This window comes from Sinocyclocheilus rhinocerous, unplaced genomic scaffold, assembly GCF_001515625.1.
Source record: "Sinocyclocheilus rhinocerous isolate Xijiao unplaced genomic scaffold, SAMN03320098_v1.1 scaffold945, whole genome shotgun sequence".
Classification (NCBI taxonomy): Eukaryota; Metazoa; Chordata; class Actinopteri; order Cypriniformes; family Cyprinidae; genus Sinocyclocheilus; species Sinocyclocheilus rhinocerous.
This window is the reverse complement of record NW_015629570.1, coordinates 1,122,777-1,140,743: the sequence shown is the minus strand read 5'-3', so window position 1 is coordinate 1,140,743 and position 17,967 is coordinate 1,122,777. Positions and strand designations below refer to the sequence as shown.

The following is a 17,967-nucleotide window of genomic DNA, read 5'->3' as shown; positions in this document are numbered from 1 at the left end:
ACGCACGTGAAACAATAGCAAAACGATCGTAAATTGACTCTAGAAAACGCTCTTAAGCGCTAAAGATCAATCGTTATCGAGAAATGCAGCCCAGACCGGTACAGATGGTTTAAAGTTAAAATTTCTAATAAACAATTTAAATATTCGTCCATACGGATTATAGTCGCCGATATATCGTACATCGCTACATGTCTGTGGTTTTTAAATAAAGCTAATATAATTGTTACTACAGTTCTAAGATCAATCGTTATCGAGAAATGCAGCCCAGACCGGTACAGATGGTTTAAAGTTAAAATTTCTAATAAACAATTTAAATATTCGTCCATACGGATTATAGTCGCCGATATATCGTACATCGCTACATGTCTGTGGTTTTTAAATAAAGCTAATATAATTGTTACAGACTACAGTTCATGTTGGAATTACTGTCAGTGTTTATAAAGAGTTTCCAACCTCTGAATTACTGAAGTAATCAAGACATTTTTATTGTATTTTTTTTAGATCTATTCTAGTTTGTCTTAAGTGTCCAAATACCACCAAGTGTATTTTCACTTTCACTATCCCAGTCCTGCTTTGCTATGCTCGTCGTTTTTTTTTTCTTTTGAAGACCTTCTTTTTTGTTTGCATCATTTCCTGTTCATGCTTCAAGCCGTACATTGAGAATGTGCATGTGTGAGGCGGAAAGCATCTCTTTGCCCTCTTTTCACTCATTTCATGTCCATCGAGAAACAGCTAAGAGAACACATTGATATTCAGAGCCGTCTGCTCTCAGGGTTCATTGGTTATTTATGCGCTGGCATTTAGAAGCTCAAGGAGTCGACGGCAATATATATTTATCACTTTTAATATTTAATGATGCTCCTTTTCCGTTAGCAACCGCTGGATCTTTCCTCCTGCCCAGTTACATTTGAACAGCCCTTCAAATGATTGCAAATGGTGTTGTTTTCCGATGGTTTCATCAGGATTTTATTTTTATTTATTTATTTGGTTGCTTCAAGATATAAACATCAGATAAGAAATTGTGTATTTATTATTTTAATTTTATTATTTAATTTAATTCTTTATTTTATTTAGTAATCGTTTTTTTATTTTATTATTAATTATTAATTAATAATTTAATTCTTTTAAAATAATGTAAAATAATTAAATTATTTTTTAATTTAATTACTAATAAAAAAATCCCTTATGTGGTTTGCAGTCATATCAATATTTTGTTAAATTTTATTTCATTTTTAATCAGATTATTTTAAGTAGTTATTTTCAGCGTGTTGATTCTTTTTCAGACTATTCTGGATAAATCCGTAAAAAAAAAAAATAGAAGTAGCAATAATAATAAGTATTAATAATATTAAATAATTAAAAGTAGATACAATTATTCATATTAATTATCAATAAAAAACAATAGATAAAACAATAGATCTAAAATAATGAATATGAAAATGAATGCAAAAGTAATAAAGATTTAATCAAATTAATAATAAAAACTAATAATTAATTTAATAATGCTCGTTATTGAAAATAATATCTAGAAGAACTCGTCAGATTTATCTTTTTTGGGCTGATTTTTATTTCATCCACCATGCATGGTTATTTTTCCTTTCTTATGACATCATTTCCTGTCATCTCTTTTTTTGCCCCGCCCATCAACCCCTCCTTCACTCATTCCCTCATCTCCTATCTTGTATATGACAGTAAAAACTCTTTCGTTCTTCACCTCCTTCAGGTTCAGACTCTTCTAGTAGCGTAGGTTCCTCTTCCGGGTCGCTCTCTCGGCCGTCTCAGCTGCCGTTACCCGCCCCCGTTCTACCCCAGCCCGGTCGGGGCTTCACCGTGGCCCCCGCGGCCCCTCTTCCGGCCCCGGCCCCGGCCCCTCAGAGCACGACTACTAACGCTAACATTAATACTAACGCTAGCTTCTACATCGTTCCTGTGGACAGCACCGCCATCCCGCCGGGCAGCATGCTGCTCAATCCACAGACAGGTTGGTACCAGCTGACCAACACTTACTTCAAAGGATGGAGGTTATGCTGCATCAGATCTTATTCGCGATACTAACTTTTCATACTAATTCATTGTTGTGCAAATGAAATCGAGTTCGTAAATGCAGAGTTGGATTTCAGAGTGTTTTTGTCTTCTACAGGTCAGCCTTTTGTGAACCCCGATGGCAGTCCGGTGGTTTACAACCCCACCATGACATCACTGCAGGGGCGGGGCCAGCAGCACATGACTCTACATCCTCCCCCTCCTCCTCCGCCTCTTCCTCCTCCCCCTCAACCTCAGCCAGCCAATCACCTTCTAGCACAGGTCAGGAAAAACTAATGTTTTTTCAAAAATGTTTAGCTTTTCTTATTATTTGGGAGTTTTTATATTGAACCTCTTCCTCCTCCCCCTCAACCTCAGCCAGCCAATCACCTTCTAGCACAGGTCAGGAAAAACATGTTTTTTTTTTTTTCAAAAATATGTTTCATTTTTCTTATTATTTTGGATATTTTTATATTTAAATAATTATTTGAGTTAAATTTTTTGTTAATATTTTTGTTTAACTTGCTCTTTTTCTATTTCTTTAATAATTTTCTATTTAAATTCATTTTAATTAATGTGTTTTCAGGTATTTTGTATTAAAATAAATAATTAAAATAAATAAAAACATTTTAGTTGAATTTCTTATTTTTAATGTTTATATTTAAATGTATTCAGTTTAGTTACTTTTTAATTTTTAATTTTTATATTCAATTTAAATTTATATTTATTAGTTTTCCTTTTTTAATTTAGGTTAATATATCGTATTATTTGTAATGTTTTTATCTAATTTTATTTGATTTAATTTTCTTTTTTCATTTTTATGTTAAATGATTGTTTTAGTTAATTTCATTTAGTTTTTCTTATTTTCTATTTAGTTGAATTTATCTTATTTTTAACATGTTTATATTTAAATTTATTACATTTAGTCAAATTGTTCTTTATTTTTTATATTTAAATAATCCTATTGTAATATAGTATTTTTATTCTATATCTGTATCTATATTTATATCTATATTTTTTATTATCATTTTATTCAATCTAGTTTTTTATATTTTTTATTTTTATTTTCAAAATATCTTATATGATTTAGTTTAGTTTTTCTTTTTTTTTTAATTAAGTTGAATTTGTCAGATTTTTACAAATATATATTTCTTTATTGAATTTACTTAAATTTTTCTTTTATGATTTATTATATATAATTTTTTATAATTGAATAATCTTTGAACATCTACAGTAAAAGCAATATTTAAAATAGTAGTCATCATATTGGTTATGGGCTGTAACAATATACTAAATGGCTGTCAGTATCTCTGTTTCAATAGTCATGCTTAAAAATACAATAGCACAAAAAATGTAGTTTATTATTCTCATTCATCCTTTGTTTATCATTTATACATTTAAAGTATCAGTCATCATATTGATTATCTGTCATAACACAAAAATATTATATGTGGTAAATGGTATTTATTATGTCAGATAAATGCTGTAGTTAAATCTATTTTTTCAATTAAGATTGATGTGTAAGGCTAAGAGTTTCTTAACATTTGCAGAGTTTGAGAGAGTGATTCATGCGTTCATTTCATCTAGACTTGACTATTGTAATTCTCTTTATATTGGAACGAGTCTATCCCATATTAGTCGTCTTCAGAAGGTTCAAAATGCATTTGATCTAATTTCCCCAATATCACACTCTTTGCACTGGCTGCCGATTTGTAATAGAATTGATTTTAAAATTTAGCTTTTTGTTTTTTTTTAAAGCTCTGAACGGATTATCCTTTGTCTTTTTGTACAGCGCAATGGTCAACTACTGTTGTTTTTATTTGATGTTTTGGCAATATATTGGTAATTGAAGTATTTTTTCTCCTTATATTTTTGGCTTGTGAATGGCGCTAGTGAAATTGTTTGTTGTCTTTAGCGGTTACTATTTCTCTTCAGTTGTCATTCGTTCTGTCCTTCGGTGCGGTTTCTCTGATGGTTGTCTTTGATCGTCTCTTCCTCCTTCTCTGTCCTCTGCAGTCGTCTGCTCAGCCGGTGCAGTTTGCTGCGGTCTCTTGTGCTCCTCTGCTGCCTGGTGCTTTCACTCAACAATACACTGTGGTACTTCTCTCCTCCTTCACTGTCCTTCTGGAAACGTTTCTTTTCTCTTTTTCCCTCGATTTATTAAAGAGGCTATATCATGGAAAGATTTCTCTTGTTCTTTTGAAATGAGTTCAATATATGAATACATACATACCATAATATTCACAACTTTTAAAAATGAATTTATATTTCATTTACAATTTTATTATTATAGTGTATTTAATAATTTTTTTAGGCTTTTCTTGTTCTTCCAAAAAAGTCTAATATACGATACATACATACCAGAATATTCACAACTCTTACATTTTAAAATTTGTTTTTATTTTTATTGGCTCGCAGACCTTTCCCGATCCCATCCCCCTCTCTCTCCCACTTCGCTTCCTGTCTCACTACTATCCTATCAATAAAAGGCAAAAACGGCAAAAATAAATCTTAAAAAAAAAAAAAAAGTTTAATATGCGATACATTCATACCAGAATATTCACAACTCTTACATTTCAAAATTTGTTTGTATTTTTATTTATATTTCATTTTATGTTTCTTTTATAATTTTTGTATTTTTTTTTCTTGTTCTTCCAAGAAAGTTTAATACATGATACATACATACCAGAATATTCACAACTGTTACATTTTAAAATTTGTTTTTATTTTTATTTATATTTCATTTTATATTTAATTTATAATTTTTGTAGTTTTTTTTCTTTTCTTTTTTTCTTGTTCTTCCAAAAAAGTTTAATATGCGATACATACATACCAGAATATTCACAACTCTTACATTTTAAAATGTGTTTTTATTTTTATTTCGATTTCATAATTTTTGTAGTTTTTTTTTTCTTCCAAAAAAAGTCTAATATGCGATACATACATACCAGAATATTCACAACTCTTACATTTTAAAATGTGTTTTTATTTTTATTTCGATTTCATAATTTTTGTAGTTTTTTTTTTCTTCCAAAAAAAGTCTAATATGCGATACATACATACCAGAATATTCACAACTCTTACATTTTAAAATGTTTCATTTTTATTTATAATTGTATTTATTATAGTTTTTTATTATTTATAATAAAAATAATATAATTAATACAATTTAAAATTATTTAATTATTTTTAGATTTTTATTTTATTTTAATACGCTCACTTTATGATACAAATAAATATTATTACTAAAGTGTACAATATGGCCCTTTTAATATTTTGTTTTTGTTTTCTTCCTATTTTCTATTCTCTGTAATTTTTACATTTTTATTTTTATTTTCTATATTCTGTTGCCATCCAGTTTCTGATCTCAGTGTGTCACAGGGTACCAAAGAAAGTGCGGTTTATTTCTGTCACTTTTATTGATTAATCTCTCCAAACTTAGGAAACGAGCCCCATGTGAGTTGGCTGTGCCTGGCGGAGGGGCTCATGACTTAATTGGGTCACTTCTGTCATTTCTTACTGTGTGACCCGTTTTTACCAAATATAACACCCTCCTTAACAAATTCAGACCACATCAATAATTAATGGCACCAGATGTTGTTACTTTTTTAATAAAACGATGTGTAGCAGTTGTGATACCAGCAGGGTCTCTGGTCCTGGTGGATGGTGGGCCGGACTTTGATCTGTGCTGGTTTTTAAAGCTTAAAGTCCTCAATGTGACGCCCTGGTTTAGTTTTTGAAAGCGTGTGATCCACTTCCACTTCTTCAAAAATATCTCCTTTTGTTGCATAATCAAATGAAGACGGACTCTTGGGTTTCAAATGAGAGAGATTGACTGATTGTAAAAATTATTTAATTTATATTTGAAAAAAAATTTTTATTTGGATTTCAAAATTTATACTTTGACATTATTGATTATTATTTTTTTCCCACCCACAAGGCCTTGAGTAAATCATTTTAGTAGTATTAAAAGTAGTAATTGATATTAAATAAATAAATATTACGTAAGTACATAAGTCAATGATTTCCTACATAGCTTAGTTGGTTTCACTCAATTTTTTTTCTCACATAATTTAGTAAATGAAAGTTAAATAAATTTCATATATTAAAATAAAAAAGGATTTTAAAATAAATATACACACAAATTTAAAAATAACTTTAAATAGCATTTACAATAGTGTAAATTATAAAATATTTTTTCTGCCAGTTTTAACAAATTAATATTTATTATAAAATTGAGTAACACTTTTTTATATATATATATCATTTTTAAACTATTTTTTAAAATAGAAAACTGGTTTTCAGATATGTAAAAAAATATGTATAAATGTTAAATAATGTATTATGAAATCACATTTAAAATAATGTAGAGTAATGAGTAGAGTATTTTTATGTATATACATACATTAATTTAATACATTAATATATATGTGCATATAAATTATTTTTAATTTTAGAAAATGAATGTATTAAAATCAAATGTAAAATAATGTAGATTATAAAATATTTAGTATTTCCTAACAAATATTTTTTATGAAATATTTATTAAAAAAATTAAATATACACATTTTATTTGTACATGTATTTTGCAAATTTGTATAAATAAATAAAAATCCACATTTATTTACCACAAAATATTTATTTAGGTTTTTTTTTATTTTATTTTTTTTAGTTAGTAGTTATTAGCTCGACACTGGGCCTTCAGTGTTTTAAACTGAATCTGACCTGTTCTCTTGTGTATTAAAACAGCAACAGGACGGTTTAAGTGCCCAGTTCAGCCAGATGAATCTCATTCGGCAGCCTTCGGGTGACGCTCCGGACCCCCACACGGGCCTCTACCCACAATCCCTGCTGCTCCAGAACCCTCCGCCCACCGGCTACATGCTTTCATCGGCGGGACAGCCCATGAGCGGTCACACTTACCCCCATCCCACAGCCATCAATCAAGGGGTCCTGCAGCCGCACACATACATCCAGCAGCCCGTGCAGCAGGTACAAACCCACGTTCATGGTACATGACCTGCATCATGTGACCACAGGCGAGGGTTTACGTGTGTGTGTGTTTCTGCAGGTGTCGGCGTGTTACTGCGCCCCGGGACAGTATTCACACTCCACCCAACACTACAGAGCGGTGACGCCGGTACACTACAGCGCCCCCCAGAGTCAGACACTGCTACCGCAACAGACAGGTACAAACACACTTCCTGTCTGAGTGGGCACTTCCTGGCAGGGTTTTCTGATTGGAGCGCTGGGAGACGGGGCCGTGTCACTGTATGAGATTCGTAGTCATTCTCACAGTGAACCGGTCTCTTTTCCCAGCCCTCACTCCTCAACTCTCACCTCTGACCTCTGACCCCCACTGTTCTGCTGACAGAGTTTTAGTACTGGAAATTGTCAAAATATTCATAAAGCACATTTAAAATCAATCAGGTTGAGCCAGAGTGCAGAAAACAAATCCAAAATGCTATATTCATGACAAACAAGCAATAAACACGAACAAACAGATAAATATTCATTGCCATATCACCAAAGGCTATATTCATAATGAACAGTAATTATATAAATAAATAAACAAATAAATACGAATTCAATACTGTATCAACAAAGGCTGTATTCATGACAAACATATATATACAAACAAACTAAATAAATAAATAAATATGAATTGCCATATTACCAAAGGCTATATTCATGACAAACCGTAAATGTATTAATAAAGTATAAATAAATAAACAAATAAATATTCATTGTCATATTAGCATCGAAGGAAAATACAAAATTCAAAAAGGAAAGTACAATAAAGTATGTAAGATGGAGAGAAGAAATGCAGTAGCACAAAAATGTAATGTTGAAAAAAGTATTGAATGCCAATTTTTTTACCAAAATAAATAAAATAAAAACCAAAATAATACCAAAAGTTTTTTTATAAATGTTTCCAGAAATGAACTTCTTTTAATTTAGCTAATTATCATTAAACTAGTTTTTATTACATAGAAACATGCTAATAAGCTCTCAGAGTGCCTTAGCAACCACATAGCAACTCCATGGCAACCATGCATGTGGGTAAGTGCTGCGTGGGCGACATCACTCATATTTCCTTCTGGAAATGCACAACTGTGGTTAGAAATGAAATTGGGCTTTTAGTTTCGTTGACGGGTGAGTTTTTATCTGCTTTGCGCCTTGTTTTTAGTCTGTAAGAACTGGAAAAAAATGGAGAAGAGGATGTAGAGTTGCTGTTTTTGAGTGTGTGTGTGTGTGTGTGTGTGTGTGTGTGTGTGTGTGTGAAGAGGAAAAAAATCTTGTCAACAGTGACATTGAAAGACCCCATTTCACAGGCGCTTGAGTGTGTGTGTGTGTGTGGGGGGCTTGTATGGTCTAAATCGACAGGCTTTTATTCTCTTCACTTTGGCCTTGCAAGGGCAGGTAAAAATAGCTGTGTACTCAAACACACACACACACACACACACTGGAGAGAACAAGCCGTCCGTTCATCTGTACTGGATCTGATGAGAGCAGAAGTTGGAGAGGAATGAAGAATCACTGGAGTTTAGTATAGATCACAGTCCACACAAAATCCCTGCTAGCCTTCTATGACAAAAAATAATTAATATTATAGATAATAAAAATACGGCGTGCCCGCTCGAAATTCACTCCCGTTTATTAAATATATATTGAATTAATACAATATATATAACATTACTAAATATATAGTATTCATTGAATATATTTAATAAATGTTATTAAATATTATTACATTAAATAATTAATGCCAATATAATATATTTATTTGTATTCTTATTCTTATTCTTATTTAGATGGTCTGCCATGGTCCACCGTATAGATCCCAATCTGCACAAAAACCCTGCTAGCATTCAAATAAATAAATAATTTATACATATTATTATTATAAACCTATGCATTATATTATATTATATTATACATTGTGTTTATATATGTTTTCAGTATTATTAGATATTTAGTATTCATTTATTAAGTGTAATATTTAGTAAACATTATTAAATACAAAGAAATTATTAAATTAATACCAAATAATATGATATACTTTATATTATTATTATTATTACGTATAAACCCATATTACAGTATAGATATTATTTGTATATATATTACATATTCAACTTTTTGAAATACAAATTGCATTTAATATTTAATAAACATTATTAAATCATTAAATATTAAGTACAACAATAATACAATGTTTATTTATTCATTCATTCAAGCCAATCATTAAAAACCTATTTATTAAATATTACTTAGTTGTTTTGTATTAAATATTGCAATAATATTATTTCTACTATGTTATTTATACGTATTATTAGTAGTAGTAGTATTTATAAGCAGATCATTATAAACCTTATCAGTCTGGCTCATGGATAATAACATTCATCCAGTCATCATAACTGATTTTCTGGAAAAAGCAGAATAAATAACCGATTTTTCTTATAATGGCCACCAATTTCGCAGACATCACAAACTTGCATATCTAATATTCTTGCTACTTAATGTGCCACAAAACGCATTTGATGCCACAGTCCTTAGTCAGCAACTGTTTTTCCTCAGAATGCCTGCTGTTTCCTCACAAACTGTGAACGCTCCGAGACGCCCATCTGTTCCCGCTCATATTCACACTGTCTTTTACTTCATTTCACATATTTGAGTCTTTTCCTAATTAAACTGTGATATTAAAAGTTGTTTACAGCTTTAATGTTGCGTAAATCTCTGTTTTTGCACTTTGTCGTTAATGTTTTGCTCCCAGATGTTGTTTGTTCGTCGTTGGCTGTTGTTTATGCTAATAAGTTGCTGTCTTAATGTGTTTCCAGGTTTCCAGACGGTCATGCCCGCTCAACCCCCCAGTTACCAGGGCATGATGGGAATTCAGCAGATTCCGAACCAATCGCTGATCAGCTCTCAGGGCGGAATGGCCAATCAGATTCAGAGCGTGATGGTGCAGTATCCTACAATGCCTCCGTATCAGGCGAGTGCAGCGTTTTACGCGTCTCTTAATATTTTTGGGTATCTGAGAGTGATTTTGATGAGGTGACGTGTGCGTTCGGCAGGTGTCTGTGCAGCAGGGTTCTCAGAACGTTCCTCAGGCAGCCTATCAGCAACAGATCGTGCTGCAGGGACAGACCAATCAGGCCTCAGCGCCCTCTGCCAGCATGCAGGTGTATTACAGCATGATGCCGCCAACGCAACACTCTAACATCAGGTAACACACGTGTGTCCAGTTTTCAGCCGATCAGATTAAAGCATCGCTGAATGTGACTGGGCTTGATTTGTGTCTCATGTGAACTTCCTGTGATCGTACAGCTCGACAGTTGGTTTCCTCCCTCCGCCGGGTTCAGAGCAGATGCCGTTTCCCCGACCGCCCTCCCCCTGCGGTTCTCAGCCAATCACAGGCCAGCAGTGCACAGGTATGACAGCCTTGTCGACCAATCACAAATCAACTAGAAAAAGTAATAAGCCTGAGTGCATTTAAAAAATTTATAAAATATAGACTTGAACCATAATGCATTGGAATTTTAAAAGGTATATTTTTTCAATGCCTAATTATGCATCAAGTGTCTGTGTGTTTGTGTGTGTGTGAATGAGGTGATGATTATGTTGCTGAAGAAGAGGGTGTTTTTAATGAGGAAGAGGCGAGACCCACACACTCTTTGACCTTTCACTGTTTAATAAAGCACTTTAATTGGCCGGTGTGTGTGTGCATTGTGTGTAACAGTACATCGTTTTTGTCTGTTATTGAATAATTCAGTTGCAAACATTGTATTTATAACACCAGTGATGATATATGCAGTAGTGAAGATTTACAACCCTAAAGGTTAATAAGAATAATACTGCTATATGTGTGCAACAGTACTATACGAGATACAATAATTTAAAAAAATAAGAGAACAATGTGAAGTATAATTGTTTTAATGAATCAATTTGACTAATGATTGAATTTAATCAGTGTTAATAGACAAATGTATTAATATATAAATTAATAGTATATATATAAAATATAGTATAATACTGTTTTCATCATATAAAGCACTGTGTCAAAATAATACTATATTATATATAACATTTTAAAACCATTACTGTTTTCATTTACATTTAAACTTGTAAATACATTATACAATTTAGTTTTTCATTTTAAAACGTTTCTATTTTATTTATTTTATTACAATCTATTGTTTATTACTATTTATTTATTAACAAATTAATTATATTAAATAACAAATGGAAATAATACTGTTATTAAAAAAGGTAATCGATCATTGAAAAGTAATAAAAGTAGTAGATTTTAATACATTTATTTCATTTCATCACAATTCATAATTTAATATTAAAAATATAGTATTTACTGTATATGTAGTTTGAAAAATCGTAGTTAACATTTTTACTATTTTTGATATGCATTTTGTTGCGCAACAATCCATAATTTCAAATGACATGTAATAGTTTTTTCATTTTTTATGTTTTTAATGCATGTCTTATATTTTATATCTTATATTTTTATTAAACATGATTTATTTTAAAACATTCCTGTTCTATTTAAGTGCAATCCATAATTTAGTAATATTATTAATAATTATTTTACAATGCATATCTTGTATCTTATATTTTTAATAATACGCTTTATATATTTTAATACATATTTCCATCTCGTGCAAGTACGTACTAAAATCTGAAGTATGCATGGTGATTTTCAGCTGTGCCTCCGCCGCCCCCTGCTGGTGGAGTGGTGATGATGCAGTTGAGAGTTCCTCCCAGCCAGCAGCCCAGAGGCTTGTCCCCACTGCACTGGAAACCCAACCGTTACTACAAACACTGCGACCTGCCGCCACAGGACACCACACATGTACAAACACCTGCATCACGTCCCATGTGACCTCATTCTCACCTGACGCAACATTCGTAACCTTTCCCTCTCGCTTTCTAGAATAATCCACAGCAGCTGCTAAGCCCCTCCCCCTCTCCGGTGCAATCGCCTGCTCCCACCCATCTGGCCAATATGAAGGGGCCTCGTCCTGGCCACGCCCCCTTTCCCATCATGCCTCAGTTGTCCCGCCCGTACGCTCCAGGCCAAGGTGAGCCAGTCGGAGTGTATATAAATTTAGATTTTGGTATTCTTGGCAAATTTCTGGTACTTTTGTTACAGTTTTGTACATCTTATATAATTTTGGTATATTTCCGGTATAATTAAGGTTTATTGGTACATCTTGCATATTTTTGGTATGTATTGGGTATATATTTGGTATATTTTGATATATTTCTGACACATTTTAAAGGGTTCGTTCACCCCAAAATGAAAATTCTGTCATTAAGTACTCACCCTCATGTCGTTTCAAACCCGTAAGACCTTCGTTCATCTTCGAAATACGAATGAAGATATTTTTGTTGAAATGTGAGAGCTCTCAGACCCTGCATAGACAGCAACGCAACTGAAATGTTCCCAGAAACGTAGCAAGGACATCGGTAAAACGGTCCATGTGACATCAGGGGTTCAACTTCAGTTTTGCAAAGCTACGAGAATACTTTTTTTGCGCAAAGAAAACAAAAATGACGACTTTATTCAACAATTCTTCTCCCCCGAGTTACTGTCTTCCGCCATTTTGGAGAGTATCACAACGCATACGCACGCTTTACCCTAAGTGTAAACAACGCTGATTACGTTCTTGGGTACTCTCCAAAATGGCAGAAGACGTAACTAGGGGGAGAAGAATTGTTAAATAAATTGTTATTTTTGTTTTCTTTGTGCACAAAAAGTATTCTCATAGCTTTGCAAAATTGAAGTTGAACCCCTGATGTCACAAGGATTATTTTACAGATCTCCTTGCTACGTTTCTGTCTGGGAACATTTCAGTTGTATTGCTGTCTATGCAGGGTCTGAGAGCTCTCAGATTCCAGCAAAAATATCTTAATTTGTGTTCCGAAGATGAATGAAGGTCTTACGGGTTTAGAACGACATGAAGGGTGAGTAATTAATGACAGAATTTTCATTTTGGGGTGAACTAGCCCTTTAATGTTTCTACTATATTTTGGAATTTTTGTTACATTTTGGTGTATATTGTATATTTTTGGTGTAGTTTAGATAGATAACATTGGTGTTGGTGTGTCCACAGGTGATGGCAGGTATCCTCCTCTGATTGAGCAGCCCCTCCAGTATAACCCCCCCATCAGACCCCCACTAATGCACGGCTCTCATGTGGTCAACCACCACCATCATCATCATCTTCATCACCACCAGGTTGAACACACACACACACTGCTCTCACACTCAAGATCAGGTGATGTAACGACATTAATGCACATCTAGCATCATCTTCATCGCCACTGTCGTGTTAAACATGGGACTTTCTCTTTCTTCACACATATCAGCTCACTTTCAGTTCTGTTGTCTTGTCTCAGGGTCCTGTGGGTGTCCGGCACGGCATGCGCAGTCGAAGACCCACAAAGAAATCACTTTCTACTGACATGAGTACAGGAGAAACGGGTATGAAAATCTTAATTTTGAACATACAGATGAATGTTCAATAAAGATTCAATTTGATCTAACTTGATCTCTAAAACACCACTTTTACAACTCATTTAAAATATTAATTAGTCTGTTTTCTGCTCTTTGAGGACATTCCCAAAATGATTTCATCAGAAACATAAACACACTGGGTGATGTATTGAATATTTAAAACATATCCAAAATGATGATGTTGGGTTTTTTTCCTTAGTAATTTAAAATTAAATTTAATATGAGTGTTATGAAAGATGTTTTAAGAGCATCTTTGATTTAAACATGCATGTACTATGTATAGTTATATTCCCTTTATATAATTAATAAATATTGCATATAATTCCACATTTCATTACACCAAATACACAAAATAATGTTCTTTTTAGCAGCATCATATGACCCCTTTAATATAGTGAAAATGTATGGAAAGTATTATGGGGAAAAAAATCACACTTTTCTGTAAATCCATATATAATCAACTAAAACTGGTTTTAGAATAGTTCTATAGATTATATTGGTATATATAGAAGTTTTTGTTTTCAACTTTTTTTTTCCTAAAACTGTTTTTAAATATTTGTAAGTTTTCTGTTACTCTAATAGTGTGTCATGCATTATAATTAAGTGAAGTATATTCATTTAAAATGGTGTTAAACCATATTTACCTTTAAATAATAGCATTAATAATAAAGATCTATAAATCTACAAATATCTTTTATTTTTTTTATTTTCATTTGTTTGTTTGTTTTTGGAGCGCATCCTATATGTGTACACTTATGAATAAATACAGAAATATTGAGATATATTAAATATGTAAATATAAATGAATGTATATTAATTATATATTTAAAATGTATATAAATATATATAAAAACATTTGGTATTACATATAAATCTACAAATATCTTTTATTTTTTTTATTTTCATTTGTTTGTTTGTTTTTGGAGCGCATCCTATATGTGTACACTTATGAATAAATACAGAAATATTGAGATATATTAAATATGTAAATATAAATGAATGTATATTAATTATATATTTAAAATGTATATAAATATATATAAAAACATTTGGTATTGCAATACTGGTATTAAAATTGGTATTAAAATGTAATGTAGTGAAATTAAATTAAAACTTGTAATAAAATGTACCTTTAAATAATGGCATTTATAATAATAATAGTACAAAAAATTATTAAAAGAACTGAACATTTTTCAAGTTAATCGAAAAAGTGCATGTATCACTATGGCTTTTGTTAAACACGATCAGTTTTTCACTCACATGTTTTCTGTGCATCCAGACTCCGGCCGTGTTTTGGAGGTGACAGACCTTCCAGCTGGCATCAGTCGAGTGGAAGCAGACTCTTTACTGGCAGAACTGAGCAAAGTTGGCGCTCTCATAAAATGGCTGCCCAAACCTCCATCCCCCAGCCAATCAGAGGGAGCGGACATTACGAACTCTGACCCTCCCAAACCACCCCCTCATGACCTGGCGTCCACATACACCATCCTGGCCTTGTTCCCGTCGAAATACACAGCGCAGAGCGCGCTTCAAAAACTCAACAGCTCCATCACCAAATTCAAACTGAGAACTAGCAAGGAACTTAACGAACAGCACACGCTCGCCAGATCCAGCTCTCAGTGAGGCCACGCCTCTTCCTCTCTTTCCACCAATCACCACCATTGCCTCAGGCTCACTTCCTGCTATTTCAGTCACACCTTCCTGGCTTTGTTGCTTTTTTTTTTTTGTTTTGTTTGTTTTTGCACCACTATAGCTTGATCAAAACGGGTTTGTTACTTTCGAATGGGGTTTTCACGCTAGTTTGTTAAAAAAAAAAAATCTAATGTTGTAGTTAAATTGTTCTTTCACGGTTTCAGATGAATTATCTAGCTTTGTTATTGAAACAAAACCAAAACGAATTCAAATGAGACATGTTTGGCTTGTTCTTCTGTTCATTTTGAATAGACCAGGATCGCAAAACTGAAACCGGAGCATGTTGTTTGGGGTTTTTGTTGTTTTTTTTTCCCGCAAATGGCACATCATACAAAATAAGCGGGTTTTTTTTCTTAAGCGAATGGAAATAAACAACCAAACATGCTACAACTGACCCATGAACGTGAAGACGGGACACAAGGGAACACTTTTCGACTTGTGCCTTTGAGCAGGGATGCACTGTTTATGCCGAACAACGACTAAGCCAGAAAAACAACGTCCAAAAATGTGTAATTTATACTGTAGCCGAATCCAAATAAGCGAGTCTTTTTTTTTTTCTTCTTCATCCGAGAGTCTTCTCGGCTTTTGGCTCTCCAGTGTGTGGACTGGGTGTTTTTGAATTTTTTACTTAATTTAAACGTTGATGGAAACGGCGCAGCGGCCAAACGGAAGGTTTTATCGCTTGCTTTCTCATTTCCTGTCTGTGGGACGATGGACAACAGTCCACTTATGGGTTTTTAGAATTCTTCTCTCATTAAAAGTCACTGGAATAAAAGTTTGCACTCTCTCACGTCTTTTTCCCCTTTACTCTTTCTTGTGTTTTTCCCCCCTTATTTTATTTTCTCTGCGAGATGTGTGGACTGTGAAAGGCTGTCAAATGTTTGCTGGTGCAAGTTGTTTTTATCTCAGTTTGAAAACCAATAAATGTTTACACAACGGTTTTTCACCTCTTTAACGTTCTTATTGATTATAAACATCAAGAATTTACTACTTTTTGGCTAAAATAGCTTTAATAGTGACCAGAACAAAATAAAGGAATAAGCACCAGGACAATAGTTTAAAAACAATATAAAAAATTAATTAATAAAAAAAAAAATTCCCACACAAACAAATATGCCAATTTGAAAGCATATGAAAATAAGTTATAAAATTAAAAATATATATATGTGTGTGTGAAAAAGGAACTTATTTGTTAATACAGCAATAAAGCAGAAAACGGATGTGGAAAGAGCAAAAAATATGAATAAAAAGATGGTGAATTAATATAATCTATATTATATATAATCTTGTTCTTGTGTGGGTTTTCTGAATGTTGTCAAAGTCATTCCCAGATTCCGGTTGGTCCACGAATCCATGCAGATCCACAGAGACGGGCTTTTCTTTACGGAGGGTCACAAAACTCCGTGTAGACCTGCTCAAACCGGATGTTCAGTCGAGCCCGGATTACACCGGAGGTGTTTGTTCACGCACCTGTCTGAAATCTAACAAAGAAACAAGTGCTTTCATTCAGATTCAAAGCGGAAACGTTGGACAGAATGTGGGCGGTTTAACGGAGCAGAGCATGCAGGTACATTCTCTCTCTCTCTCTCTCTCTCTCTCTCACACACACACACACACACACACACACACTCACTCATTCTCGTGTGATGCGGAAACCTTTTATCCAACCGGAATTTTAAGAGACACATTCAGCAGGAAATGCTTTGAAAGGTCTGTCAAGATTATAAACGTCCAAACAACGTTCAGGGTTCAATGACAAATGAAGATGTGAGAGATGATTAAAAAAGGAGAAATAAAAATCCAATTTAAAATGCGTATGCCATGTTCTTAGAAATGCCATCTTTGCATTGGTGTTGGTTTTCATGCATTTAAGTTGTATTAAAATCTGTTTGAGCTGAGAAAACGTTATAGGCCTACAATGTTATATAAAATAGTATGTAATGTTAATAAAAATATTTTTAAAATGAATGAAATCATTAATATATCTGATCATATATTTATAAACCGTGCGTGAATACTTATTAAAATATTGTATGTTGATATTACTCAATTTAACTTGAGAAGCATACATTTTTTTAAAAACTGTATATATATAATGACTATATTTCTCCCTTTTTGCGATTTTAATTCTCCCCTTTTTGCCATCTGTGGACCAAAAAAACGTCAGAATCAAATTTACTTTTAATTTCATTCAGAAAACACGTACATCAAAGAAGGCGCGTATTTAAGTTCTAAATAATAGATCCAAACAACAACAACAAAATGAGCATGATGTCATTCAACCTTAAACGAAATAGGTGCACTATACCTCGAGCAGAAAACAAGAAAGTTGCAGCAGAGAGACGTGGCACAGCATACGATACTGTAACTCCTCAAAGAACCACCAGAGGGCGCCACTGTACGCACATTCTGAGGCGGAACTCCGCTGTTCACTGAGAACTGCACTGTAATGCTGCCTAATCACATGAGACACTCTAGCGATGGGTGTTTTATTTTCACACGACCGCGTGACGTGTTATTATTAAATATTAAATATTTTATCTAATTTTGTGTAAAAAAATGTCTTAACCTTTGAGAGCACAATCGCATAACAAGTCACGAATACGGGCTCGGGTGCAGTGTTCGAAGGCAGAGCGGTGCGGGGGGTGTGGTCTCCTTCTCAGAGGGAAAACCACATAAATTACCTGGAACTACTAACGGTGCTACTAGCCTTAAAC

General features: G+C 33.1%; 1 protein-coding gene across 6 annotated transcripts in view; it reads left to right on the top strand.

Annotated features, from left to right (window-relative positions):
* LOC107739334 (R3H domain-containing protein 1-like) overlaps window positions 1-16,185 on the top strand; it is a 43,858-nt gene extending 27,673 nt beyond the window's left edge. For 2 of the 6 annotated variants that reach the window (XM_016551430.1, XM_016551427.1), the window contains 13 exons: window positions 1,724-1,981; window positions 2,141-2,304; window positions 4,039-4,119; window positions 6,772-7,014; window positions 7,094-7,211; window positions 9,864-10,018; window positions 10,101-10,252; window positions 10,354-10,457; window positions 11,742-11,890; window positions 11,972-12,119; window positions 13,155-13,279; window positions 13,441-13,525; window positions 14,838-16,185. In XM_016551430.1, coding sequence (XP_016406916.1) covers window positions 1,724-1,981; window positions 2,141-2,304; window positions 4,039-4,119; window positions 6,772-7,014; window positions 7,094-7,211; window positions 9,864-10,018; window positions 10,101-10,252; window positions 10,354-10,457; window positions 11,742-11,890; window positions 11,972-12,119; window positions 13,155-13,279; window positions 13,441-13,525; window positions 14,838-15,181 — 2,126 coding nt within the window. In that variant the 3' untranslated portion in view covers window positions 15,182-16,185. The remainder of the gene's footprint in view (window positions 1-1,723; window positions 1,982-2,140; window positions 2,305-4,038; window positions 4,120-6,771; window positions 7,015-7,093; window positions 7,212-9,863; window positions 10,019-10,100; window positions 10,253-10,353; window positions 10,458-11,741; window positions 11,891-11,971; window positions 12,120-13,154; window positions 13,280-13,440; window positions 13,526-14,837) is intronic. The other 4 variants (XM_016551428.1, XM_016551431.1, XM_016551429.1 and 1 more) reach the window with 4 other exon arrangements.
* Window positions 16,186-17,967: the final 1,782 nt, after the last annotated feature.